Source organism: Pelophylax lessonae (genome assembly GCF_965119305.1).
Source record: "Pelophylax lessonae genome assembly, chromosome: 13".
Taxonomy (NCBI): Eukaryota; Metazoa; Chordata; class Amphibia; order Anura; family Ranidae; genus Pelophylax; species Pelophylax lessonae.
In genome coordinates this window covers 3,068,953-3,095,766 of record NC_138780.1, presented here as the reverse complement: position 1 = coordinate 3,095,766, position 26,814 = coordinate 3,068,953, and the positions used below count along the sequence as shown (strand labels likewise).

Below are 26,814 nucleotides of genomic sequence, written 5' to 3'. Positions count from 1 at the left end.
GCTCAGAAAAGGAAAAACACAGGGAAAGTTAACCATCACATGACATCACTTCTGCAGTCGGCTGTAGGCGGCGGACAAAATTCTTGTGCAGTCTTTTGCACTTTTCAACAGACACGACAGCCCGGGGACAAAAGACGGCCGATCGTTCGGCCGACGATCTGCACGTGTGTACGAGGCATAACTCTAAAGGTAAAGGTCTAACCCTGAAGGCAAAGGTCTAACTCTGAAGGTGAAGGTTTAACTCTGAAGGTGAAGGTCTAACTCTGAAGGTAAAACTCTAATCCTGAAGGTCTAACCCTGAAAGTAAAGGTCTAACTCTGAAGGTGAAGGTCTAAACCTGAAGGTGAAGGTCTAACCCTGAAAGTAAAGGTCTAACTCTGAAGGTGAAGGTCTAACTCTGAAGGTGAAGGTCTAACCCTGAAGGTAAAGGTCTAACTCTGAAGGTGAAGGTCTAACTCTGAAGGTGAAGGTCTAACTCTGAAGGTGAAGGTCTAACTCTGAAGGTGAAGGTCTAACCCTGAAGGTGAAGGTCTAACCCTGAAAGTAAAGGTCTAACTCTGAAGGTGAAGGTCTAACCCTGAAGGTAAAGGTCTAACTCTGAAGGTGAAGGTCTAACTCTGAAGGTGAAGGTCTAACTCTGAAGGTGAAGGTTTAACCCTGAAGGTAAAGGTCTAACTCTGAAGGTGAAGGTCTAACTCTGAAGGTAAAGGTCTAACACTGAAGGTAAAGATCTAACCCTGAAGGTGAAGGTCTAACTCTGAAGGTGAAGGTTTAACCCTGAAGGTGAAGGTCTAACTCTGAAGGTGAAGGTTTAACCCTGAAGGTAAAGGTCTAACTCTGAAGGTGAAGGTCTAACTCTGAAGGTGAAGGTTTAACCCTGAAGGTAAAGGTCTAACTCTGAAGGTGAAGGTATAAATCTGAAGGTAAAGGTTTAAGTCTGAAGATGAAGGTCTAACCCTGAAAGTAAAGGCCTAATCCCGAACGTCTAACCCTAAAGGTAAAGGTCTAACACTGAAGGTAAAGATCTAACTCTAAAGGTGAAGGTCTAACCCTGAAGATGAAGGTCTAACTCTGAAGGTGAAGGTCTAACCCTGAAGGTGAGGGTATAATCCTGAAGGTCTAATCCTGAAGGTGAAGGTCACACTCTGAAGGTAAAGGTCCAACTCTGAAGGTGAAGGTCTAACTCGAAAGGTGAAGGTCTAACTCGGAAGGTGAGGGTCTAACCCTGAAAGTGAAGGTCTAACACTTAAGGTAAAGGTCTAACCATGAAGGTGAAGGTCTAACTCTGAAGGTAAAGGTCTAATTATGAAGATGAAGCTCTAACTCTGAAAGTCTAACTCTAAAGGTGAAGGTCTAATTCTGAAGTCAACATGTGGTGGTTTACAAATGTTGCTAGAGGGAAAGTAGATGAGTAGTAGACAATCTCTGCGGGCTGGAAGATGGTGGGTGAAGCCAGCACTGACTTCAGAGATCACAGCCACCAATTTACTCTTAAAGCCATTCCGTTCCCAAACGTTTCTAAGGAACCTGATCTTTTCCCCGTATTCCGGCTGACAAATCCAGTCTGGTGAAACTCAAACCAAATGTGATCAGACATCAAAGGTATCCCCAGCCTATAACCATCATGAAATGTAATGTGAATATACAGCCCATGCGTCCCTTGGTTTCAGCCACGCCCTTTCTCTGATCCCACCCTAGCCATGTCTACACATTGGGGGCTTCCTAACTTGAGGTATTCTAAACTCAAAGAAGGCTCCTGATTGGCTGACACACTACATCTTTCTACGTTGAGCAGTGGCAGTCTCAGTGGGGGTCAGCTGCCACACCCAAGACCCTTCGTCTGACGGTATGGAGGGGGGGGGGGAGTTTGCAACTGAAACGGTTACCAAAGACAGGGTGAGTTTGCTCCCCGCTCGGCGCAGGTTCTTCTCCATGTTGCTGGTCTGGATGTCCTCCCAGCGAACTTTCCACAGCTCGGCCGCCAGCTCCTTCTCCAGCCGCAGCTTCCTGGGAGGGACAGACAGGGGACGCTGGTCAGTGTGAAGCAACAGCTGGAAGCTGCTGGGTGGCACAGTATATTTTTATTTCAATGTCTTTAAGTTTTACCAATGCTGAGATAAAATAGTGACCTGGTTCCATCAATCATGGTGACCACAGATTGGCAGATATGTCGCTGGCAATGGCAGATGGGGAGATTTCTTCAATGCTGCAATCCCGGCACGTCACTGACCCAGTGCATGTGTGCACTATCTTCACCCCAGGGAGCGGCCCGTCACTGACCCCAATGTATGTGTGCACTATCTTCACCCCAGGGAGCGGCCCGTCACTGACCCCAGTGCATGTGTGCACTATCTTCACCCCAGGCAGCGGCCCGTCACTGACCCCAGTGCATGTGTGCACTATCTTCACCCCAGGGAGCGGCCCGTCACTGACCCCAGTGCATGTGTGCACTATCTTCACCCCAGGGAGCGGTCTGTCACTGACCCCAGTGCATGTGTGCACTATCTTCACCCCAGGGAGCGGCCCGTCACTGATCCCAATGTATGTGTGCACTATCTTCACCCCAAGGAGCGGCCTGTCACTGACCCCAGTGCATGTGTGCACTATCTTCACCCCAGGGATTGGCCCGTCACTGACCCCAGTGCATGTGTGCACTATCTTCACCCCAGGGAGCGGCCCGTCACTGATCCCAATGTATGTGTGCACTATCTTCACCCCAAGGAGCGGCCCGTCACTGACCCCAGTGCATGTGTGCACTATCTTCACCCCAAGGAGCGGCCCGTCACTGATCCCAATGTATGTGTGCACTATCTTCACCCCAAGGAGCAGCCCGTCACTGACCCCAGTGCATGTGTGCACTATCTTCACCCCAAGGAGCGGCCCGTCACTGACCCCAGTGCATGTGTGCACTATCTTCACCCCAGGGAGCGGCCCGTCACTGATCCCAATGCATGTGTGCACTATCTTCACCCCAAGGAGCGGCCCGTCACTGACCCCAGTGCATGTGTGCACTATCTTCACCCCAGGGAGCGGCCCGTCACTGATCCCAATGCATGTGTGCACTATCTTCCCCCCTAAGGAGCGGCCCGTCACTGACCCCAGTGCATGTGTGCACTATCTTCACCCCAGGGAGCGGCCCGTCACTGACCCCAGTGCATTTGTGCACTATCTTCACCCCAGGGAGCGGCCCGTCACTGACCCCAATGCATGTGTGCACTATCTTCACCCCAGGGAGCGGCCCGTCACTGACCCCAATGCATGTGTGCACTATCTTCACCCCAGGGAGCGGCCCGTCACTGATCCCAATGCATGTGTGCACTATCTTCACCCCAAGGAGCGGCCCGTCACTGACCCCTGTGCATGTGTGCACTATCTTCACCCCAGGGAGCGGCCCGTCACTGATCCCAATGTATGTGTGCACTATCTTCACCCCAAGGAGCGGCCCGTCACTGACCCCAGTGCATGTGTGCACTATCTTCACCCCAGGGAGCGGCCCGTCACTGATCCCAATGCATGTGTGCACTATCTTCACCCCAAGGAGCGGCCCGTCACTGACCCCAGTGCATGTGTGCACTATCTTCACCCCAGGGAGCGGCCCGTCACTGACCCCAGTGCATTTGTGCACTATCTTCACCCCAGGGAGCGGCCCGTCACTGATCCCAATGCATGTGTGCACTATCTTCACCCCAAGGAGCGGCCCGTCACTGACCCCTGTGCATGTGTGCACTATCTTCACCCCAGGGAGCGGCCCGTCACTGATCCCAATGTATGTGTGCACTATCTTCACCCCAAGGAGCGGCCCGTCACTGACCCCAGTGCATGTGTGCACTATCTTCACCCCAGGGAGCGGCCCGTCACTAATCCCAGTGTATGTGTGCACTATCTTCACCCCAGGGAGCGGCCCGTCACTGAACCCAATGCATGTGTGCGCCATCTTCACCCCAGAGATTGGCCTGTGACTGACCCCAGTGCATGCGTGCGCCATCTTCACCCAAGGGACCAACCCGTCACTGACCCCAGTGCGTGCGTGCACTATCTTCAACCCAGGGACCGGCCCTTCACTGACCCCAGTGCATGTGTGCACTATCTTTAGCCCAGGGATCGGCTGCTTGCAGGTACAGGCTAACAAGCTGACTTTGCTGTGCGATAATGAGCGTCTCTGACAGTCAGAAGCTCTCATTACCTGTAGGGAGGTCAGCAATAGCCCCGTCGTGTCCCGAAATGTGTCAGGAGCAGCGCTGGAGATCGCCGGCCTATTAATGGGCAACCTAATAGCTAAAAACGCTTCCTACACTTTAAGGAAAAGACGTGTCTTCTAACACCATGAGAGTAGCCCTCAGTGATCAATTATCACCCCATTCATGTACACAGGGCTGCCCCTGGGGGTGTGTGTGGGGGGGGGGGGGTAATTACCCTTTGTAGACCCCGCAGTCAGTGCCAGTCCTAAGCTGGATGATTGCTCCAGAACAGCGGCCGGGGCCCCCACTGGCGCTAATTAAGCTCTGAAATCTGCCGCGGAGAGCCGAGACTTTGGTCGCACTCGGAAGTCTCCTTTAATCCTCTCGCTGAAGTCAAGCCGCTGCGGCTCTCATGGTAACAAGAATCAGGTCTGCCCAATGACTGCGCCCCCCCACCGTCCGGAGAATCGCCTGCTTCAATTAGCAGCTACAAGGCCGAGGCGGGGAAGGGAGGGGGGACCCCAGGAGAAGAGTACGGACCAGAAGAAGAGTACCTGTATATGAAGACGGAGGAGACGGCGATGGCCAGGAGGATGAAACAAATGATGATGGAGGTGACTTCCAGGACGGAGAAACTGGCTGAGAGAGAAGAGAAGACAATCGGAGAGCAGAAGACACATCCCTTTATTTCCTATGGGGAGGAAGTGTCAGAACTTCTCATTCTTCACTTATTATCTGCCTCAGCTATATACACATTCTAATAGAGGGCAGGTATTACACCAATCTTTATCCTCCATGATGGGGCCTTCAAACTATGTCCCAGGGGCCACTACAAGACGCTATCCCACCCACAGCTGGAGTCAGTGGTGTATCCTGTGTGCACACAGTGTCCCCCCCCCCATGTCATAGTCCCAAGGTGTGTCTGTCGTACCCACTATACTATGTATGATTCTCCCAACCCCCCTGTTTTAAACTGACCACATCAGGTATGAGAGAGAGCTCATCCAAGCGTGGTCAGTTTTCTGGCTGTGCTGGGAGAACAGTCTGCCCCCCGAACAGACTACCTGCCCTGCAATGATAAGACTTGTGCTGACAACCCCCCCCCCCCACCGCACAGTGTGCCTGTCCTCCAATGATAAGACTTGTGCTGACAAATCCCCCCCCCCCCACACATTGTGCCTGTCCTCCAATGATAAGACTTGTGCTGACAAATCCCCCCCCCCACCGCACAGTGTGCCTGTCCTCCAATGATAAGACTTGTGCTGACAACCCCCCCTGCACAGTGTGCCTGTCCTCCAATGATAAGACTTGTGCTGACAAATCCCCCCCCCTGCACAGTGTGCCTGTCCTCCAATGATAAGACTTGTGCTGACAACCCCCCCCCCCCCTGCACAGTGTGCCTGTCCTCCAATGATAAGACTCGTGCTGACACCCCCCCTCCCCACACCCCCTGCCTGTCCTTCAATGGTAAAACTTGTGCTGACCCCCCCCCCCCCCCCACAACACACAACCTGCCTGTACTCCAACAGTCAAACTTTTGCTGACACCGCCCTTCCCCCCCCCCCCCCCCAGACTTAAGCTGAACCCTCACTCCTGAAAAGCAGGCCTGTCCTCCAACAGTCAGACTTGTGCTGACTCCTCCCCATACCTGTCATCTAATGGTTTGACTGGTGCCCCGACAACCCCCCCCCCCCTGCACAGTGTGCCTGTCCTCCAATAATCAGACTTGTGCTGACCCCCCCCCCCCTTCTCACACACACAACCTACCTGTGCTAAATCTCCCCCTCCCACCCACACACAGCAGGCCTGTCCTCCATCAGTCAGACTTGTGCTGACCCCCCCCCCCCCTTCTCACACACACAACCTACCTGTGCTGACTGATGCTGCCCCCCCCCTCCATTGCACATCCATAGAAGCTGATATAAAGGATACACACATGGAGAATATTAGCCCCTCCCCCTCTCTTACTTTTCATGCACTCCGGGTTATTGTTGTCGAATCCGCAGGGCGGCACGTCCTTAGGCACCGCCCCCCCTGGCCAGTGGATCTCCCTCCCCGGCACACGGTTGATGCTCCTCTGCGTCCCGTTGTAATTGGCCACGACCTGCGAGCGACAGATTGAGGGTCACCTGTCAGAGCCAATCACCATCCAGGTCCAGCCGCCACCTGCCAATTGTCTCACCTGAAAGTCTCCGCCCACCTCGGAGAGGTCCCACAGCGAGTAGTCGTTCTCCCGGTCACCATTGTGGTCCACCTTCATGAATCCCGACACCCCTGTGATAGGTAAGAAGTAGGGAAGGGTTCTTTACAGTAAGAGTGGAATGAAGGGTTCTTTACAGGAAGAGCAGGAGGAAGAGTTCTTTACAGTAAGAGTGGGTGGAAGGGTTCTTTACAGGAAGAGCAGGAGGAAGAGTTCTTTACAGTAAGAGTGGATGGAAGGGTTCTTTACAGGAAGAGCGTGTGGAAGAGTTCTTTACAGTAAGAGTGGGTGGAAGGGTTCTTTACAGGAAGAGCGTGTGGAAGAGTTCTTTACAGTAAGAGTGGGTGGAAGGGTTCTTTACAGGAAGAGCGGGTGGAAGAGTTCTTTACAGTAAGCGTGGGTGGAAGGGTTCTTTACAGTAAGAGTGGGTGGAAGGGTTCTTTACAGGAAGAGCGGGTGGAAGAGTTCTTTACAGTAAGTGTGGGTGGAAGGGTTCTTTACAGGAAGAGCGGGTGGAAGAGTTCTTTACAGTAAGAGTGGGTGGAAGGGTTCTTTACAGGAAGAGCGGGTGGAAGAGTTCTTTACAGTAAGCGTGGGTGGAAGGGTTCTCTACACAAAGAGCGGGTGGAAGAGTTCTTTACAGTAAGAGTGGGTGGAAGGGTTCTTTACAGGAAGAGTGGGTGGAAGAGTTCTTTACAGTAAGCGTGGGTGGAAGGGTTCTTTACAGGAAGAGCAGGAGGAAGAGTTCTTTACAGTAAGAGTGGGTGGAAGGGTTCTTTACAGGAAGAGCGGGTGGAAGAGTTCTTTACAGTAAGAGTGGGTGGAAGGGTTCTTTACAGGAAGAGCGGATGGAAGAGTTCTTTACAGTAAGAGTGGATGGAAGGGTTCTTTACAGGAAGAGCGGATGGAAGAGTTCTTTACAGTAAGAGTGGGTGGAAGGGTTCTTTACAGGAAGAGCGGGTGGAAGAGTTCTTTACAGTAAGAGTGGGTGGAAGGGTTCTTTACAGGAAGAGCGGATGGAAGAGTTCTTTACAGTAAGAGTGGAATGAAGGGTTCTTTACAGGAAGAGCGGTGGAAGAGTTCTTTACAGTAAGAGTGGGTGGAAGGGTTCTTTACAGGAAGAGCGGGAGGAAGAGTTCTTTACAGTAAGAGTCGGTGGAAGGGTTCTTTATGGTAAGAGTAGGCTAAAGGGTTCTTATCAGTAAGAGTGGGTGGAAGGGTTCTTTAAAGTAAGAGCAGACGGAATCGTTCTTTACAGTAAGTGCGGATGGAAGGGTTCTTTACAGTAAGAGCGGATGGAAGGGTTCTTTACTGTAAGAGTGAATGGAAGGGTTCTTTACAGTAAGTGAGGACAGAAGGGTTCTTTACAGTAGGTGCAGATGGCAGGGCCCTTTATATAAAGCTTTTTGTCTTTTTATTTTTTAATGGTACGAACAGTAGGAAGGATTCTTCATAGTAAGAGTGGCAAGAAATGCTTTTTACACAAAGAGCGTTAAAAAGGGTTATACAAAACTAATAGTGGGAGGAGAGGGTTGCTTGTACTAAAAGCAGTAGAAAAGTATTCTGTACAGCAAGAGAAGATTAAAGGGTTCTTCACAGTAAGAGCGGGTGGAAGGGTTCTTTACTGAAAGAGCTGTATAAAGGTTTTTCTTTACAGGGATTGTTTGTTTGCACTAAAGGCAGAAGAAAAGTCTGCTTTTCAGTAAAAGCGGTGGATAGGGTTTCCTTACAATAAGAGCAAAAAGAAACACATCTGTAAAAAAATGTTCTTCACAGTAACAGTAGTAAAAGAACTCTTCACAGTATGAACGTAGAAAGGGTTCTTTACTGTAAGAGCGATAGGAAAGGTTCTTTATAGTAAGAGCGATAGGAAGGGTTCTTTATAGTAAGATCGACAGGAAAGGTTCTTTATAGTAAGAGTGACAGGAAAGGTTCTTTATAGTAAGAGCGATAGGAAAGGTTCTTTATAGTAAGAGCGATAGGAAAGGTTCTTTATAGTAAGAGCGACAGGAAAGGTTCTTTATAGTAGAAGCGATAGGAAGGGTTCTTTATAGTAAGAGCGATAGGAAAGGTTCTGTATAGTAAGAGCGACAGGAAAGGTTCTTTATAGTAAGAGTGATAGGAAAGTTTCTTTATAGTAAGAGCGATAGGAAGGGTTCTTTATAGTAAGAGCAATAGGAAGGGTTCTTTATAGTAAATGCGATAGGAAAGGTTCTTTATAGTAAGAGCGATAGGAAAGGTTCTTTATAGTAAGAGCGTCAGGAAAGGTTCTTTATAGTAAGAGCGACAGGAAAGGTTCTTTATAGTAAGAGCGATAGGAAAGGTTCTTTATAGTAAGAGCGATAGGAAGGGTTCTTTATAGTAAGAGCGACAGGAAAGGTTCTTTATAGTAAGAGCGATAGGAAAGGTTCTTTATAGTAAGAGCGACAGGAAAGGTTCTTTATAGTAAGAGCGACAGGAAAGGTTCTTTATAGTAAGAGCGATAGGAAAGGTTCTTTATAGTAAGAGCGATAGGAAGGGTTCTTTATAGTAAGAGCGACAGGAAAGGTTCTTTATAGTAAGAGCGATAGGAAAGGTTCTTTATAGTAAGAGCGACAGGAAAGGTTCTTTATAGTAAGAGCGATAGGAAAGGTTCTTTATAGTAAGAAAGGGAGGTAAAAGTGGTAGAAGTGTTTTTTACAGTAAGAGCGGTTCCACTGTCCTACTCAACGAGATAAAACCAGTAATGGAATTTTAAACAACTGGACTGTAACCTGGTACAGTACATGAAGATGATGTAAAGAGGACCAGTCAGGACACAATATGTCATATCTTAATTCTGGATGTGTTCCAGGACCGTCACCCTCATCCTTGACCCTTGTCCTGGAACAAGCATGCAGCCAGTGAAGTACACATGCCTCCTTGTTCCAGGGCAGTGATATGAGTCTGGGAATGGTTCTGCTGCTTCCTCCTCTCCTGAGACGGACAGGGTTAAGCGGTAATGGCGTGCACATCCATGACGGCGGCGGCACATCACAGGAGCGGCCTACGTGTGAGCGGATTGGTCTGTAGGAGCCACATAATGAAGGGAAAATTACCCTAAATGGGATCATTATCCCAGAGCTTGGATAATGGGGAGGGGGAGGTGTCAATCCGCACAGTCACATTCAGTTGCCGTGAACACATGTGTTATTTAAAGGAGGGCTCCAGTCAGACCAGAAAATTCTGCCCATATAATGGACGTTGCAAATCTGTGAAATTATCGGTGTCCATCGGCATCCCCTGCGCTGTGCGTCAGCTTTACATCCTCGGAGCCGGCACTGCTCAGTCTCCTGACTCGTGCCTGAACTCTGTGTGCTGCCCGCCCATGTTTCCTTAACCAAACCTGTGCTCTGCCCATGTGCCCTGAAAAAGCAGCAAATGAGACCCCCCTTCTGCAATATATACTTCCCTTCCCCGCTGGGAGTCAAACAAAATACACAAAACTTCTGTGTATCAAGGATCATGTGACTCCCCCCATGTGACAGTCCTGGACCAATCACCTATGTCACATGGGGAGAACGAAGGTAGTCATATTCAGATAACATTACAGAACAGAATAAAGGTAGTCATATTCAGATAACAGAACAGAATGAAGGTAGTCGTATTCAGATAACAGAATGAAGGTAGTCGTATTTAGATAACAGAATGAAGGTAGTCATATTCAGATAACAGAATGAAGGTAGTCATATTCAGATAATAGAATGAAGGTAGTCGTGTTCAGATAATAGAATGAAGGTAGTCGTATTTAGATAACAGAACAGAATGAAGGTAGTCATTTTCAGATAATAGAATGAAGGTAGTAGTATTCAGATAACAGAACCGAATGAAGGTAGTCGTATTTAGATAACAGAACAGAATGAAGGTAGTCATATTCAGATAACAGAACGAAGGTAGTCATATTCAGATAACAGAACAGAATGAAGGTAGTCGTATTCAGATAACAGAATGAAGGTAGTCATATTCAGATAACAGAACAGAATGAAGGTAGTCATATTCAGATAACAAAACAGAATGAAGGTAATCATATTCAGATAACAGAACAGAATGAAGGTAGTCTTATTCAGATAACACAACAGAATGAAGGTAGTCTTATTCAGATAACAGAATGAAGGTAGTCATATTCAGATAACAGAATGAAGGTAGTCATATTCAGATAACAGAATGAAGGTAGTCGTGTTAATATAACAGAACAAAGGTAGTCTTATTCAGATAACAGAACAGAATGAAGGTAGTCATATTCAGATAATAGAATGAAGGTGTTCTTATTCAGATAACAGAATGAAGGTAGTCATATTCAGATAACAGAACAGAATGAAGGTAGTCGTATTCAGATAACAGAATGAAGGTAGTTGTATTTAGATAACGGAATGAAGGTAGTCGTATTTAGATAACAGAATGAAGGTAGTCATATTCAGATAATAGAATGAAGGTAGTCGTGTTCAGATAATAGAATGAAGGTAGTCGTATTTAGATAACAGAACAGAATGAAGGTAGTCATATTCAGATAACAAAACAGAATGAAGGTAGTCATATTCAGATAACAGAACAGAATGAAGGTAGTCGTATTCAGATAACAGAATGAAGGTAGTTGTATTTAGATAACGGAATGAAGGTAGTCGTATTTAGATAACAGAATGAAGGTAGTCATATTCAGATAATAGAATGAAGGTAGTCGTGTTCAGATAATAGAATGAAGGTAGTCGTATTTAGATAACAGAACAGAATGAAGGTAGTCATATTCAGATAATAGAATGAAGGTAGTCGTGTTCAGATAATAGAATGAAGGTAGTCATATTCAGATAATAGAATGAAGGTAGTCATATTCAGATAATAGAATGAAGGTAGTCGTGTTCAGATAATAGAATGAAGGTAGTCGTATTTAGATAACAGAACAGAATGAAGGTAGTCATATTCAGATAATAGAATGAAGGTAGTAGTATTCAGATAACAGAACCGAATGAAGGTAGTTGTATTTAGATAACAGAACAGAATGAAGGTAGTCATATTCAGATAACAGAACGAAGGTAGTCATATTCAGATAACAGAACAGAATGAAGGTAGTCGTATTCAGATAACAGAATGAAGGTAGTCATATTCAGATAACAGAACAGAATGAAGGTAATCATATTCAGATAACAGAACGAAGGTAGTCATATTCAGATAACAGAACAGAATGAAGGTAATCATATTCAGATAACAGAACGAAGGTAGTCATATTCAGATAACAGAACCGAATGAAGGTAGTTGTATTTAGATAACAGAACAGAATGAAGGTAGTCATATTCAGATAACAGAACGAAGGTAGTCATATTCAGATAACAGAACAGAATGAAGGTAGTCATATTCAGATAACAGAACAGAATGAAGGTAGTCTTATTCAGATAACAGAATGAAGGTAGTCATATTCAGATAACAGAATGAAGGTAGTCTTATTCAGATAACACAACAGAATGAAGGTAGTCATATTCAGATAACAGAATGAAGGTAGTCGTGTTAATATAACAGAACGAAGGTAGTCGTATTAATATAACAGAACGAAGGTAGTCGTATTAATATAACAGAACGAAGGTAGTCTTATTCAGATAACAGAACAGAATGAAGGTAGTCATATTCAGATAATAGAATGAAGGTAGTCATATTCAGATAACAGAACGAAGTTAGTCATATTCAGATAACAGAACAGAATAAAGGTAGTCTTATTCAGATAACAGAATGAAGGTAGTCATATTCAGATAACAGAACGAAGGTAGTCATATTCAGATAACAGAACGAAGGTAGTCATAATCAGATAACAGAACAGAATAAAGGTAGTCTTATTCAGATAACAGAATGAAGGTAGTCATATTCAGATAACAGAACGAAGGTAGTCATATTCAGATAAAAGATCGAAGGTAGTTTTATTCAGATAACACAATGAAGGTTGTCATATTCAGATGACAGAACAGATCGAAGGTAGTCGTATTCAGATAACAAAACAAAGGTAGTCCAATTCAGATAACAGAGCAGATGGAAGGTAGTCCTATTCAGATAACAGATCGAAGGTAGTCGTATTCAGAAAACAGAACAGATCGAAGGTAGTTGTATTCAGATAACAGAACAGATCAAATACACAAAGTGGTTATAAATCACAGGAGTCATTTTCTGTTTTTCTGTTTTCCCTACTTTGTCTTTAGATGAATCCTGCTGAGGACAAATCCTTTAAGTGTCACTGCTGTCTGCAGTCAGTGCCGCCCGCCGCCGCCGCCCGCCACCGCCGCTGTCTGCTTTGTTTTTGGTTTCACACGGTGCAGAAGATGATGGAGCATCGGAAGGATTATTTGTAATTAAACGGCGCCGGTTATATTTTTCATTCTTACATTTGCCATGAGGAATCTCTCTGCCCCAGGAAAAGAGCCTGCTCGGTGAAACGGCACCCGGGGCGCACATCCCGACAGCCTGAAACTTTCTGTCATTTTAGTGGAAGCGAATAAGATGCAAAAACCAGAGCGGCCTCTCCACATGCCTCCAGACATCCTCGCTGGTTATTACGAGGGATGAAAGGATCGTTACACTTTTATGAGGCTCAATAATCACATTAAATACAAATTTAAATACAAATTAGGAGTTCTGGCCGAACCGCCGCGGGACCCGCCGAGTCAGCGCTTCACTGCTTTATCTCTATGTGTATGTAATCTACCGTATATACTCGAGTATAAGTCGACCCGAATATAAGCCGAGGCCCCTAATTTTACCACAAAAAAGTGGGAAAACGTATTGACTCGAGTATAAGCCTAGGGTGAGAAATGCAGCAGCTACTGGACCCAACTGGACCATCACGAGACACAAAACAGGGGGTGCGGGCATGGTACAGGAGAATGGCGCAGGTCATGGTATAGGCATGGCACAGGTCATGGTAAGGGCATGGCTCAGGTCATGGCACAGGTGATGGTACAGGCATGGCACAGGTCATGGCACAGGTCATGGTACAAGCTTGGCACAGGTCATGGTACAGGCATGGCACAGGTCATGGTAGAGGAGATGGTATAGGCATAGCACAGGTGATGGTATAGGCATGGCACAGTAGGTACAGGCATAGCACAGTATGTACAGGCATGGCACAGTAGGTATAGGCATGGCACAGTATGTACAGGCCTGGCACAGTAGGTATAGGCATGGCACAGTATGTACAGGCATGGCACAGGAGATGTAGTGCTGCGGGCATGGTACAGGAGAATGTCCTGTACGATGTCCGCAGCACTGCATGAGGAAAAGCAGGGGCTGCGGAGGAGTCTCCCTTACCTTTCGGTAAAGCTCCTTCGATTTAAAAATCACGCCGCCCGGTGCCAATACGTCACCGCCAATGCGCCACCGATGCTCGGGAAAGCCCGTACACAATCGGCTATTCCCGGGCATGTGGCACATGCACGGTGACACGTCGGTGCTGGGCGGCACCATTTTTAAGAAGACAGTGACTCCAGTATAAGCCGAGGGGGTCATTTTCAGCATGAAAAAACATGCTGAAAATCTCGGCTTATACTCGAGTATATACGGTAATACTTATATATCTTGCCCATGGAAGAATAGAGCTTATTTCTTAGATACTGGACTCGTAGGCAAAGCACGATGCCAGGGTTCTGCTCCCCCTGCCCACTTATTGCCCCTTCCTGGTGCACACTCTCCTCACTGCCCGCAGGTAGACTTTATTTCTGTATATACTGTGACAGTGCTAGGCCCCGCCACTGTGTGAATATAGGGAAAGGCGACACAGGGATTGCACAAATGCCGACTGCGGGGCTCCGGAGTGCTGTGACTGAGTGGAGAGAATGTGGTATTCAGTTTTTCCTGGGTCCTCCTATCTCTTATTTCTGGGTCTTTAAGGAGTCTTGGGTGGGAAAAAGTCTTCAGTCCTGTGTCCAAATCTTTACAGAGTCTTAGGTGGGATGAAGCTTTCAGTCCTGTGTCTAGGTCTTTAAAGAGTTTTGGGTGGGATGAAACCTTCAGTCCTGTGTCCAGGTCTTCAAAGAATATTGGGTGGGATCAAGTCTTCAGTCCCATGTCCAGGTCTTCAAAGAATCTTGGGTGTGATGAAGCCTTCAGTCCTGTGTCCAGGTCCTCAAGGAGTCTTGGGTGGGACCAAGCCTTCAGTCCTGTGTCCAGGTCTTTAAAGAGTCTTGCTTTTGATGAACTTTCAGCCCCGTGTCTAGGTCTTCAAAAAGGTCTTTTGTTGGATGAAGTCTTCAGTCCTGTGGCCACATGATTAAAGAGCCTTGGGTGGGATGAAGCCTTCATTCCTGTGTCTAGGTCTTCAAAGAGTCTACGTTTGGATAAAGCCTTCAGTCCTGTGTCTATGTCTTCAAAGAGACTTGGGTTGGATGAAGTCTTCAGCCTTGTGGGCAGGTCTTCAAAGAGTCTTGGGTTGGATGAAGCCTTCAGTCCTTGTCCAGATATTCAAGGAGTCTTGGATGGGATAAAGCCTTCAGTCTTATGTCTAGGTCTTCATAGTCTTGGATTGGATGAAGCTCTAAGTCCTTGTCTAGGTCTTCAAAGAGTCTTGGTGTGGATGAAGCCTTCAGTCCTGTGTCAAGGTTTTTAAAGAGTCTTGGGTGGGATGAAGCCTTCATTCCTGTGTCTAGGTCTTCAAAGAGTCTAAGCCCCGGTTCACACTTGTGCGTGTGCGGGGTTCGCATGTCATGTCGGAGCGCACTGCTCCGACATTACATGCGATCAGCTGTGCGGTGCGAGTTTAGCCATACAGTTTGTATGGCTAAATTTGCATCGCACCCGCAGCAAACACGCACAGGAGGCATTTTTGCTGCCGCATCAGGATCGGATCGCACAGCGGTTCACACTTGTGCGATCCGATCCTGTGCGAAGTGCACGATCGCACTGCGATATGCGATCAAACTGGGGGTGTCGTTAAGATTACATTGACACCCCCAGCGGATCGCATATGGCAGTGTGAACTGCCGGGGGTGCGTGTGCAATGCGGGAACAGGCTGCGAATTCGCAGCCTTCCCGCATCGCATCAGTGTGAACCGAGCCTAAGTTTGGATAAAGCCTTCAGTCCTGTGTCTAGGTCTTCAAAGAGACTGGGGTTGGATGAAGTCTTCATCCTTGTGGGCAGGTCTTCAAAGAGTCTTGGGTTGGATGAAGCCTTCAGTCCTTGTCCAGATATTCAAGGAGTCTTGGATGGGATAAAGCCTTCAGTCCTATGTCTGGGTCTTCATAGTCTTGGGTTGGATGAAGCTCTCTGTCCTTGTCTAGGTCTTCAAAGAGTCTTGGTGTGGATGAAGCCTTCAGTCCTGTGTCAAGGTTTTCAAAGAGTCTTGGGTGGGATGAAGCCTTCAGTCCTGTGTCCAGGTCTTTAAAGAGCCTTGGGTGGGGCGAAGCCTTCAGTCCTGCCTCCAAGTTTCAAAGAGTATTGGGTTGGATGAAGTCTTCAGTCCTGTGTCAAGGTCTTCAAAGAGTTTTGGGTTGGATTAGGCCATCAGTCCTCTGTCTAGGTCTTCAAAGAGTTTTGGGTTGGATTAGGCCATCAGTCCTCTGTCTAGGTCTTCAAAGAGTCTTGGGTTGTCCCAGGGAGCCAGGGGAGCTGTGTGGGATGGTCTGAGGGACCAATGGTGCTGCTGATGAGTGAGCCAGGTGACTTAGTATTTTGTTATCTGTTGTGTTGATGAAAATCCCCTGTGTGGGAACTTTTAGTTTTTGTTTTAAATAAAAAGCCCTAAAACCACAGTACGGACTGGCCTGGGCTCACTAAAACGCATCTACCACAGAGCTAAACAACCGCTATATTACACTACATATCGTCTCACCATGGATCTCTAGTATGATCTTATGACATCACAGGTCCTCTTCCTCTTGCAGTGGATAGGTCCTTATTGCTTTAGCGCCCTGGAGTCAAACACGCACCCCGTCAGGCCTCTATGTGCAGCCTACGAGCTATTGGGCCCCATATGTGCTACAGAGTGGTAGCAAAGTACAGGGTGGTGGAACACTCTCTGTACCTCTGTCCATGTAAAGTCCCGACCTGGGGAGAGTGTGAGAGCAGAGTGGGAAAATGTGATAGCCAAGTGATCACCAATACAAAGAGGGGGGGTTAAAGCTTTTACAGCCATGACCGCCAATAAAGGGAGGGGGTTACCTGTCACTGCCACGAACACCAATTCCAGGGTGGGGGGTTAATATTCACTGTAACTGTGGGGGCAGGGAGGGTTATTATTGCATCCACTGAAACCAATGTTAGGGGGTTATTAATGAGGTCAATGACACCAATGCTGGAGGTTATTATTGCATCCACTGGAACCAATGTTGGGGGTTATTATTGATGTCAATGACACCAATGCTGGAGGTTATTATTGCATCCACTGGAACCAATGTTGGGGGTTATTATTGATGTCAATGACACCAATGCTGGGGGTTGTTATAGCATCCACTGGAACCAATGTTGGGGGTTATTATTGAGGTCAATGACACCAATGTTGGGGGTTATTATTACATCCACTGAAACCAATTTTGGGGGGTATTATTGAGGTCAATGACATCAATGCTGGGGGTTATTATTGCATCCACTGGAACCAATGTTGGGGGTTATTAATGAGGTCAATGACACCAATGCTGGAGGTTGTTATTGCATCCACTGGAACCAATGTTGGGGGTATTAATGAGGTCGATGACACCAATGCTGGATGTTGTTATAGCATCCACTGGAACCAATGTTGGGGGTATTAATGAGGTTGATGACACCAATGCTGAAGGCTGTTATTGCATCCACTGGAACCAATGTTGGGGGTATTAATGAGGTTGATGACACCAATGCTGGGGGTTGTTATTGCATCCACTGGAACCAATGTTGGGGGTTATTAGTGAGGTCAATGACACCAATGCTGGAAGTTATTACTGCATCCACTGGAACCAATGTTGGGGGTATTAATGAGGTCGATGACACCAATGCTGGAGGTTGTTATTGCATCCACTGGAACCAATGTTGGGGGTATTAATGAGATCGATGACACCAATGCTGGAGGTTGTTATTGCATCCACTGGAACCAATGTTGGGGGTATTAATGAGGTCGATGACACCAATGCTAGAGGTTGTTATTGCATCCACTGGAACCAATGTTGGAGGTATTAATGAGGTTGATGACACCAATGCTAGAGGTTGTTATTGCATCCACTGGAACCAATGTTGGAGGTATTAATGAGGTTGATGACACAAATGCTGGAGGTTGTTATTGCATCCACTGGAACCAATGTTGGGGGTATTAATGAGATCGATGACACCAATGCTGGAGGTTGTTATTGCATCCACTGGAACCAATGTTCGGGTTATTATTGAGGTCATTGACACCAATGCTGGAGGTTGTTACTGCATCCACTGACACCAATGCTGCGGTTAACGTACCCCAACTTCTTCTGTGCATTGAGATATGCTACAAAAAATTCAGAAAGACCAAATTTTTGGGGTGTTGACATGTGAAAATGCTCGGCTATTGTGTGGCCCTCTGGCAGTGTCGGGGGCTGCACTTAAGGCTCTCTGATTTTCAAGTTGACCAGCACTGCCATAGAGAAGAGGGTTACGTAATGACATGGCACTGCCAAGGCCAGCTTAATAATGCCTCTCCTGGGCTCACAGGAAGTGCGCACATCGGAACGCAGAGCGGGAGGGGGGGGCTGCACCGGACAGGAGGTGACTATTGCACCACAATCTATTCCTTTTTATTTTTAAGAGCTGCCAGGCTACTTGTCTTTTTATTTTTTTAAAATTTTTTCTTTGATGAACTTTAATACACATGAGATGTGCGAATGTGCGATGCGGTGGAGTCGGAGGACAGAGTGACGCATTCTCCGGAGAAGGAAGGAAGATATTAGTGTTTGCATCTGCTGGAAAATGAGCGAGTTCTAATCAGCGTCCATATGGCCTGGCCTGGCAGCGAGGACGGCGCACAGAGCCCGACACCCAGCTGCTTCCTGTGCGTTCAGGAACCCAGAAGAATAGATGTAAAGGACAGCACAGAGTGTGACCCTGAGGGGGGTCATTTATGGATTTACACAGAAGGTTATACCGGGGAATCTCCCCAAGATATATATATGTGAAGCCAGCAGGTGATTCAATGCATCAGATTTCACCTATAACTGGAAAATCACCCTTAGATGGGCTGACCTTATTAACTCTGCATGACCCTTTTCATCGATAGCAGTGCTCTGATAGGTCAGATTGGTGTGGCAAGCCCCATGCCGAACTCTATAATAGAGGGACAGAGGAAGGATTGGGGTATAATAGAAGGACAGAGGGAGGATTGGGGTATAATAGAGGGACAGAGGAAGGATTGGGGTATAATAGAGGGACAGAGGGAGGATTGGGGTATAATAGAGGGACAGAGGGAGGATTGGGGTATAATAGAAGGACAGAGGGGGGATTGGGGTATAATAGAGGGACAGAGGGAGGATTGGGGTATAATAGAGGGACAGAGGGAGGATTGGGGTATAATAGAGGGACAGAGGGAGGATTGGGGTATAATAGAAGGACAGAGGGGGGATTGGGGTATAATAGAGGGACAGAGGGAGGATTGGGGTATAATAGAGGGACAGAGGGAGGATTGGGGTATAATAGAGGGACAGAGGGAGGATTGGGGTATAATAGAAGGACAGAGGGGGGATTGGGGTATAATAGAGGGACAGAGGGAGGATTGGGGTATAATAGAGGGACAGAGGGGGGATTGGGGTATAATAGAAGGACAGAGGGGGGATTGGGGTATAATAGAAGGACAGAGGGAGGATTGGGGTATAATAGAAGGACAGAGGGGGGATTGGGGTATAATAGAGGGACAGAGGGGGTATTGGGGTATAATAGAAGGACAGAGGGAGGATTGGGGTATAATAGAAGGACAGAGGGGGGATTGGGGTATAATAGAGGGACAGAGGGGGGATTGGGGTATAATAGAAGGACAGAGGGAGGATTGGGGTATAATAGAGGGACAGAGGGAGGATTGGGGTATAATAGAGGGACAGAGGGAGGATTGGGGTATAATAGAAGGACAGAGGGAGGATTGGGGTATAATAGAAGGACAGAGGGAGGATTGGGGTATAATAAAGGGACAGAGGGAGGATTGGGGTATAATAGAAGGACAGAGGGGGGATTGGGGTATAATAGAAGGACAGAGGGAGGATTGGGGTATAATAGAAGGACAGAGGGAGGATTGGGGTATAATAGAAGGATAGAGGGGGGATTGGGGTATAATAGAAGGACAGAGGGAGGATTGGGGTATAATAGAGGGACAGAGGGAGGATTGGGGTATAATAGAGGGAATGAGGGAGGATTGGGGTATAATAGAAGGACAGAGGGGGGATTGGGGTATAATAGAAGGACAGAGGAGGGGTTGGGGTATAATAGAGGGACAGAGGGAGGATTGGGGTATAATAGAGGGACAGAGGGAGGATTGGGGTATAATAGAAGGACAGAGGGGGGATTGGGGTATAATAGAAGGACAGAGGGAGGATTGGGGTATAATAGAAGGACAGAGGGAGGATTGGGGTATAATAGAAGGACAGAGGGAGGATTGGGGTATAATAGAGGGACAGAGGGAGGATTGGGGTATAATAGAAGGACAGAGGGGGGATTGGGGTATAATAGAAGGACAGAGGGAGGATTGGGGTATAATAGAAGGACAGAGGGAGGATTGGGGTATAATAGAAGGACAGAGGGAGGATTGGGGTATAATAGAGGGACAGAGGGAGGATTGGGGTATAATAGAGGGACAGAGGGAGGATTGGGGTATAATAGAAGGACAGAGGGAGGATTGGGGTATAATAGAGGGACAGAGGGAGAATTGGGGTATAATAGAGGAACAGAGGGAGGATTGGGGTATAATAGAGGGACAGAGGGGGGATTGGGGTATAATAGAGGGACAGAGGGAGGATTGGGGTATAATAGAGGGAAAGAGGGAGGATTGGGGTATAATAGAGGGACAGAGGGAGGATTGGGGTATAATAGAAGGACAGAGGGAGGATTGGGGTATAATAGAAGGACAGAGGGGGATTGGGGTATAATAGAGGGACAGAGGGGGGATTGGGGTATAATAGAGGGACAGAGGGGGGATTGGGGTATAATAGAGGGAATGAGGGAGGATTGGGGTATAATAGAGGGACAGAGGGGGGATTGGGGTATAATAGAGGTACAGAGGGAGGATTGGGGTATAATAGAGGGACAGAGGGAGAATTGGGGTATAATAGAGGGACAGAGGGGGGATTGGGGTATAATAGAGGGACAGAGGGGGGATTGGGGTATAATAGAGGTACAGAGGGAGGATTGGGGTATAATAGAGGGACAGAGGGAGAATTGGGGTATAATAGAGGAACAGAGGGAGGATTGGGGTATAATAGAGGGACAGAGGGGGGATTGGGGTATAATAGAGGGACAGAGGGAGGATTGGGGTATAATAGAAGGACAGAGGGAGGATTGGGGTATAATAGAAGGACAGAGGGGGATTGGGGTATAATAGAGGGACAGAGGGGGGATTGGGGTATAATAGAGGGACAGAGGGGGGATTGGGGTATAATAGAGGGAATGAGGGAGGATTGGGGTATAATAGAAGGACAGAGGGAGGATTGGGGTATAATAGAGGGACAGAGGGAGGATTGGGGTATAATAGAGGGACAGAGGGAGGATTGGGGTATAATAGAGGGACAGAGGGGGGATTGGGGTATAATAGAAGGACAGAGGGGGGATTGGGGTATAATAGAAGGACAGAGGGAGGATTGGGGTATAATAGAAGGACAGAGGGGGGATTGGGGTATAATAGAGGGACAGAGGGGGTATTGGGGTATAATAGAAGGACAGAGGGAGGATTGGGGTATAATAGAAGGACAGAGGGGGGATTGGGGTATAATAGAGGGACAGAGGGGGGATTGGGGTATAATAGAAGGACAGAGGGAGGATTGGGGTATAATAGAGGGACAGAGGGAGGATTGGGGTATAATAAAGGGACAGAGGGAGGATTGGGGTATAATAGAAGGACAGAGGGGGGATTGGGGTATAATAGAAGGACAGAGGGAGGATTGGGGTATAATAGAAGGACAGAGGGAGGATTGGGGTATAATAGAAGGACAGAGGGGGGATTGGGGTATAATAGAAGGACAGAGGGAGGATTGGGGTATAATAGAGGGACAGAGGGAGGATTGGGGTATAATAGAGGGACAGAGGGGGGATTGGGGTATAATAGAGGGAATGAGGGAGGATTGGGGTATAATAGAAGGACAGAGGGAGGATTGGGGTATAATAGAGGGACAGAGGGAGGATTGGGGTATAATAGAGGGACAGAGGGAGGATTGGGGTATAATAGAAGGACAGAGGGAGGATTGGGGTATAATAGAGGGACAGAGGGGGGATTGGGGTATAATAGGACAGAGGGGGGATTGGGGTATAATAGAGGGACAGAGGGAGGATTGGGGTATAATAGAGGGACAGAGGGAGGATTGGGGTATAATAGAAGGACAGAGGGAGGATTGGGGTATAATAGAAGGACAGAGGGAGGATTGGGGTATAATAGAGGGACAGAGGGAGGATTGGGGTATAATAGAGGGACAGAGGGAGGATTGGGGTATAATAGAAGGACAGAGGGAGGATTGGGGTATAATAGAGGGACAGAGGGAGAATTGGGGTATAATAGAGGAACAGAGGGAGGATTGGGGTATAATAGAGGGACAGAGGGAGGATTGGGGTATAATAGAGGGACAGAGGGAGGATTGGGGTATAATAGAAGGACAGAGGGAGGATTGGGGTATAATAGAGGGACAGAGGGGGGATTGGGGAATAATAGAAGGACAGAGGGGGGATTGGGGTATAATAGAGGGACAGAGGGGGGATTGGGGTATAATAGAGGGACAGAGGGGGGATTGGGGTATAATAGAAGGACAGAGGGGGGATTGGGGTATAATAGAGGGACAGAGGGGGGATTGGGGTATAATAGAAGGACAGAGGGAGGATTGGGGTATAATAGAAGGACAGAGGGAGGATTGGGATATAATAGAGGGACAGAGGGGGGATTGGGGTATAATAGAAGGACAGAGGGGGGATTGGGGTATAATAGAGGGACAGAGGGAGGATTGGGGTATAATAGAGGGACAGAGGGGGGATTGGGGTATAATAGAGGGACAGAGGGGGGATTGGGGTATAATAGAGGGACAGAGGGAGGATTGGGGTATAATAGAGGGATAGAGGGAGAATTGGGGTATAATAGAGGAACAGAGGGAGGATTGGGGTATAATAGAGGAACAGAGGGAGAATTGGGGTATAATAGAGGAACAGAGGGAGGATTGGGGTATAATAGAGGGACAGAGGGAGAATTGGGGTATAATAGAGGGACAGAGGGAGAATTGGGGTATAATAGAGGAACAGAGGGGGGATTGGGGTATAATAGAGGGACAGAGGGAGGATTGGGGTATAATAGAGGGACAGAGGGGGGATTGGGGTATAATAGAGGGACAGAGGAAGGATTGGGGTATAATAGAGGGACAGAGGGGGGATTGGGGTATAATAGAAGGACAGAGGGGGGATTGGGGTATAATAGAAGGACAGAGGGGGGATTGGGGTATAATAGAAGGACAGAGGGAGGATTGGGGTATAATAGAAGGACAGAGGGGGGATTGGGGTATAATAGAGATACAGAGGGAGGATTGGGGTATAATAGAAGGATAGAGGGAGGATTGGGGTATAATAGAGGGACAGAGGGAGGATTGGGGTATAATAGAGGGACAGAGGGAGGATTGGGGTATAATAGAGGGACAGAGGGAGGATTGGGGTATAATAGAGGGACAGAGGGAGGATTGGGGTATAATAGAAGGACAGAGGGAGGATTGGGGTATAATAGAGGGACAGAGGGAGGATTGGGGTATAATAGAGGGACAGAGGGGGGATTGGGGTATAATAGAGGGACAGAGGGGGGATTGGGGTATAATAGAGGGACAGAGGGGGGATTGGGGTATAATAGAGGGACAGAGGGGGATTGGGGTATAATAGAGGGAAAGAGAGGGGATTGGGGTATAATAGAAGGACAGAGGGAGGATTGGGGTATAATAGAGGGACAGAGGGGGGATTGGGGTATAATAGAGAGACAGAGGGGGGATCGGGGTATAATAGAGAGACAGAGGGGGGATCGGGGTATAATAGAGAGACAGAGGGGGGATCGGGGTACAACAGAGGGGCAGATATTTCCTTTTCATCACACGCTGTCTTACCATAGTACGTTCGGTTCCACATGTGGCTGATGATGGCGGTTGCGTTTCGAATGCTCTCCCCCTTTGCTTGGGTATCGTTGACCACATGGGCATACAGCATGACCGAGTCGTAGAAAGTGGCTGCCACCGTGTTCATCTGTAAAGAAGATGGAAGAGGTCATAAGCCACAAATCTTAGCAGGGCAGCACACAGGTTTCCTGTGGCATTGTGCTCCCTGGTAATGACACCTCTGAGTCCCGCCAGCACCTGACGGACACACGGCGCACGCACGCTCCCACTCCAGACCAGCACTGGATCTTGTATGAGATTTTATGGGGTTGTTTTATTTACTAAAACTGGAGAGTGCTAAAACTGGTGCAAATGTACATGGCAGCCAATCAGTGTCTAACTTCAGCTTGTTCAATGAAGCTTTGACAATAAAACCTGGAAGCTGATTGGTTTCTCTGCAGAGCGGCACCAGATTTAGCATTCTCCAGTTTTAGTAAATCTCCCCCTATCTCTTTGTCTTTTGCATACAGCCTGATAATGAGGCTTTTCCTCTTGATGTGCATACTCAGTGGCCCCGGGGTCCATGCAACGCACCTACCAAACTATGGCTGGAGGAGGCCAAAGGGGAACCAGGGGCAAAGCGGCACCAATTCTGAAGCTGATGGAAGGAAAGCCATCGGCTCCCATTGTCTGCGCTCCCTCCTCTCCCCTGCAGTGGCTGCTCTCTGACACAGGGAAGCCTGAGCTGCAGGATCATGTGACCGGAGCAGATTAAAAAATAGATATTTAAACAAATATTTTTTTTTACAGGCTTGCGGGATAGGAAGGAGGAGCATTTTTAAAGCGGAACTAAACCCTCTTATCCTTTACAGCAGTTGGCTCCAAGCTGCGGCCCGGGGGCCAGATTGCCCTTTGCTTGCTTTTATCCAGTCCATGGGGCACTATTTAATCCACTGATACCAACAATGGGGCATAACTCCCCCCGCTGACACCAGCGAAGGGACATATTTCCTCCCAATGACACCAATGACGGGGCACTATTCCTCCGCAATGACACCAACAATGGGGCCCAATGATGGGGCATAATTCCCCCCACTTACACCAAAGAAGACACATAATTCCTCCCAATGACACCAACAATGAGGCATAATTTATCCCCGCTGACACAAGCGAAGGGACATATTTCCTCCCAATGACACCAAAGATGGGGCACTATTCCTCCCCAATGACACCAACGATGGGGCACTATTCCTCCCCAATGACACCAACAATGGGCGGTATTCTTCCCCAATAACACCAACAATTGGGCACTATTCCTCCCCAATGACACCAACGATGGGGCACTATTCCTCCCCAATAACACCAACAATGGGCGGTATTCTTCCCCAATAACACCAACAATTGGGCACTATTCCTCCCCAATGACACCAACGATGGGGCACTATTCCTCTCCAATGACACCAACGATGGGGCACTATTCCTCCCCAATGACACCAACAACGGGGCCCAATGATGGGGCATAATTCCCCCCAACTGACACCAATAAAGGGACCAATGAAGGTACATAATTCCTCCCAATGACACCAACAATGGGGCACTATTCCTCCCCAATGACACCAACAATGGGGCACTATTCCTCCCCAATGACACCAACAATTGGGCGCTATTCCTCCCCAATAACACCAACGATGGGGCACTAATCCTCCCAAATGACACCAATGATGGGGCACTAATCCTCCCCAATGACACCAATGATGGGGCACTATTCCTCCCCAATGACACCAACTGACACCAATAAAGGGACCAATGAAGGTACAAAATTCCTCCCAATGACACCAACAATGGGGCACTATTCCTCCCCAATGACACCAACGATGGGGCGGTATTCCTCCCCAATGACACCAATGATGGGACGCTATTCCTCCCCAATGACACCAATGATGGGGCGCTATTCATCCCCAATGACACCAATGATGGGACGCTATTCCTCCCCAATGACACCAATGATGGGGCGCTATTCCTCCCCAATGACACCAATGATGGGGCGTTATTCCTTCCCAATGACACCAACAATGGGGACCAATGATGGGGCATAATTCCCCCTAACTGACACCAATAAAGGGAAATAATTCCTCCCAATGACACCAACAATAGGGCACTATAACTCCCCAATGACACCAACAATGGGGCCCAATGATGGGGCATAATACCCCCACTTACACTAATGAAGCTACATAATTCCTCCCCAATGACACCAAAGATGGGCGCAATTACTCCCACTGAAACAAAACGATGGGGCATTATTTTTTTCCCCACTGATGTCAGGACCTTTTCTACTCCTGCTGGCCACAGTCCAACCCCCTTAAAGTCTAAAGGACAGTAAACTGCCCCTTTGTTTCAAAAGTTTGGAGACCCCTGCTATACAGCCAAGGAAGCTGCCATCTTAGCCTCTGTTTGATATGCAATTGCCATGGTGACCAGTGTTGACACCAGCCATTTGTTTGCTTGACAGTTTCGGTATTGAGAGCGCAAGCAAGTGTGACAGTTATCACTCACGGGATGCCTGGAATGTTAATGTTTTGGGAAACAGTTATGAGAATTATGGCCAAAGTGTTTTCTCCTGATTGCTTACAATCTAATATGGAGGGTCAAAGGTATTACCTGTGAGGGATGACCTGATGGAGGAATTAAAGTGGAAGTAAACTTCCATCTCTAGGTTTTACCTATAGGTAAGTCTATAGTAAGGATTATCTATAGGTAGTGTAAATATCTCCTAAACTTGCACCGTTTAGGAGATATTTACTGAGCTAGCAGCCAGTTACGTCACTGGCGCATGCGCTCTGAAGGAACGGCCACCTGTGCCGTGACTGGCGGCTCCCGCGTGCATGCCCTGGAGTGACGTCATCGCGGCTTCGACCAGCCGTAACCGCGAACCTGGAAGGAAGACCAGGTAGAGATGGACACTGCCTTCAGCGATGGCATCCCTGGAACGCTTTGTTTTCAGGTAAGCTTAAAAAAATGTGCTAGTATGGCTCCCCCCCCCCCCACTCGCCAGAGGGATTCAAGCGATTTTCAGTCCTATCACTCGTGGTTGCAAGAAAGAAAATCACACCATCTATGGCCAGCTTTAGGAGAAGGCAGGATAGGCTTACCTGAAGAGATGAGTTTTTAGGGAACGCCTAAAGGTGGATGGAGAAGGAGCTGGGCGGACAG

The 26,814-nt window shown here is 47.7% G+C and overlaps 2 protein-coding genes across 2 annotated transcripts in view; both read right to left on the bottom strand.

Annotated features, from left to right (window-relative positions):
- ILF2 (interleukin enhancer binding factor 2) overlaps nucleotides 1-26,814 on the bottom strand; it is a 181,362-nt gene that overhangs the window by 53,099 nt on the left and 101,449 nt on the right. The gene's annotated exons all lie outside the window — the stretch shown is intronic.
- The window catches only part of NPR1 (natriuretic peptide receptor 1), a 101,050-nt gene that overhangs the window by 23,689 nt on the left and 50,547 nt on the right, over nucleotides 1-26,814 (bottom strand). Inside the window, exons 4-8 of the mRNA XM_082275146.1 lie at nucleotides 23,614-23,749; nucleotides 6,361-6,452; nucleotides 6,147-6,282; nucleotides 4,733-4,817; nucleotides 1,887-2,007 (exon numbers count right to left, since the gene is read on the bottom strand). Of these exons, the coding sequence (XP_082131272.1) occupies nucleotides 1,887-2,007; nucleotides 4,733-4,817; nucleotides 6,147-6,282; nucleotides 6,361-6,452; nucleotides 23,614-23,749 (570 nt within the window). The remainder of the gene's footprint in view (nucleotides 1-1,886; nucleotides 2,008-4,732; nucleotides 4,818-6,146; nucleotides 6,283-6,360; nucleotides 6,453-23,613; nucleotides 23,750-26,814) is intronic.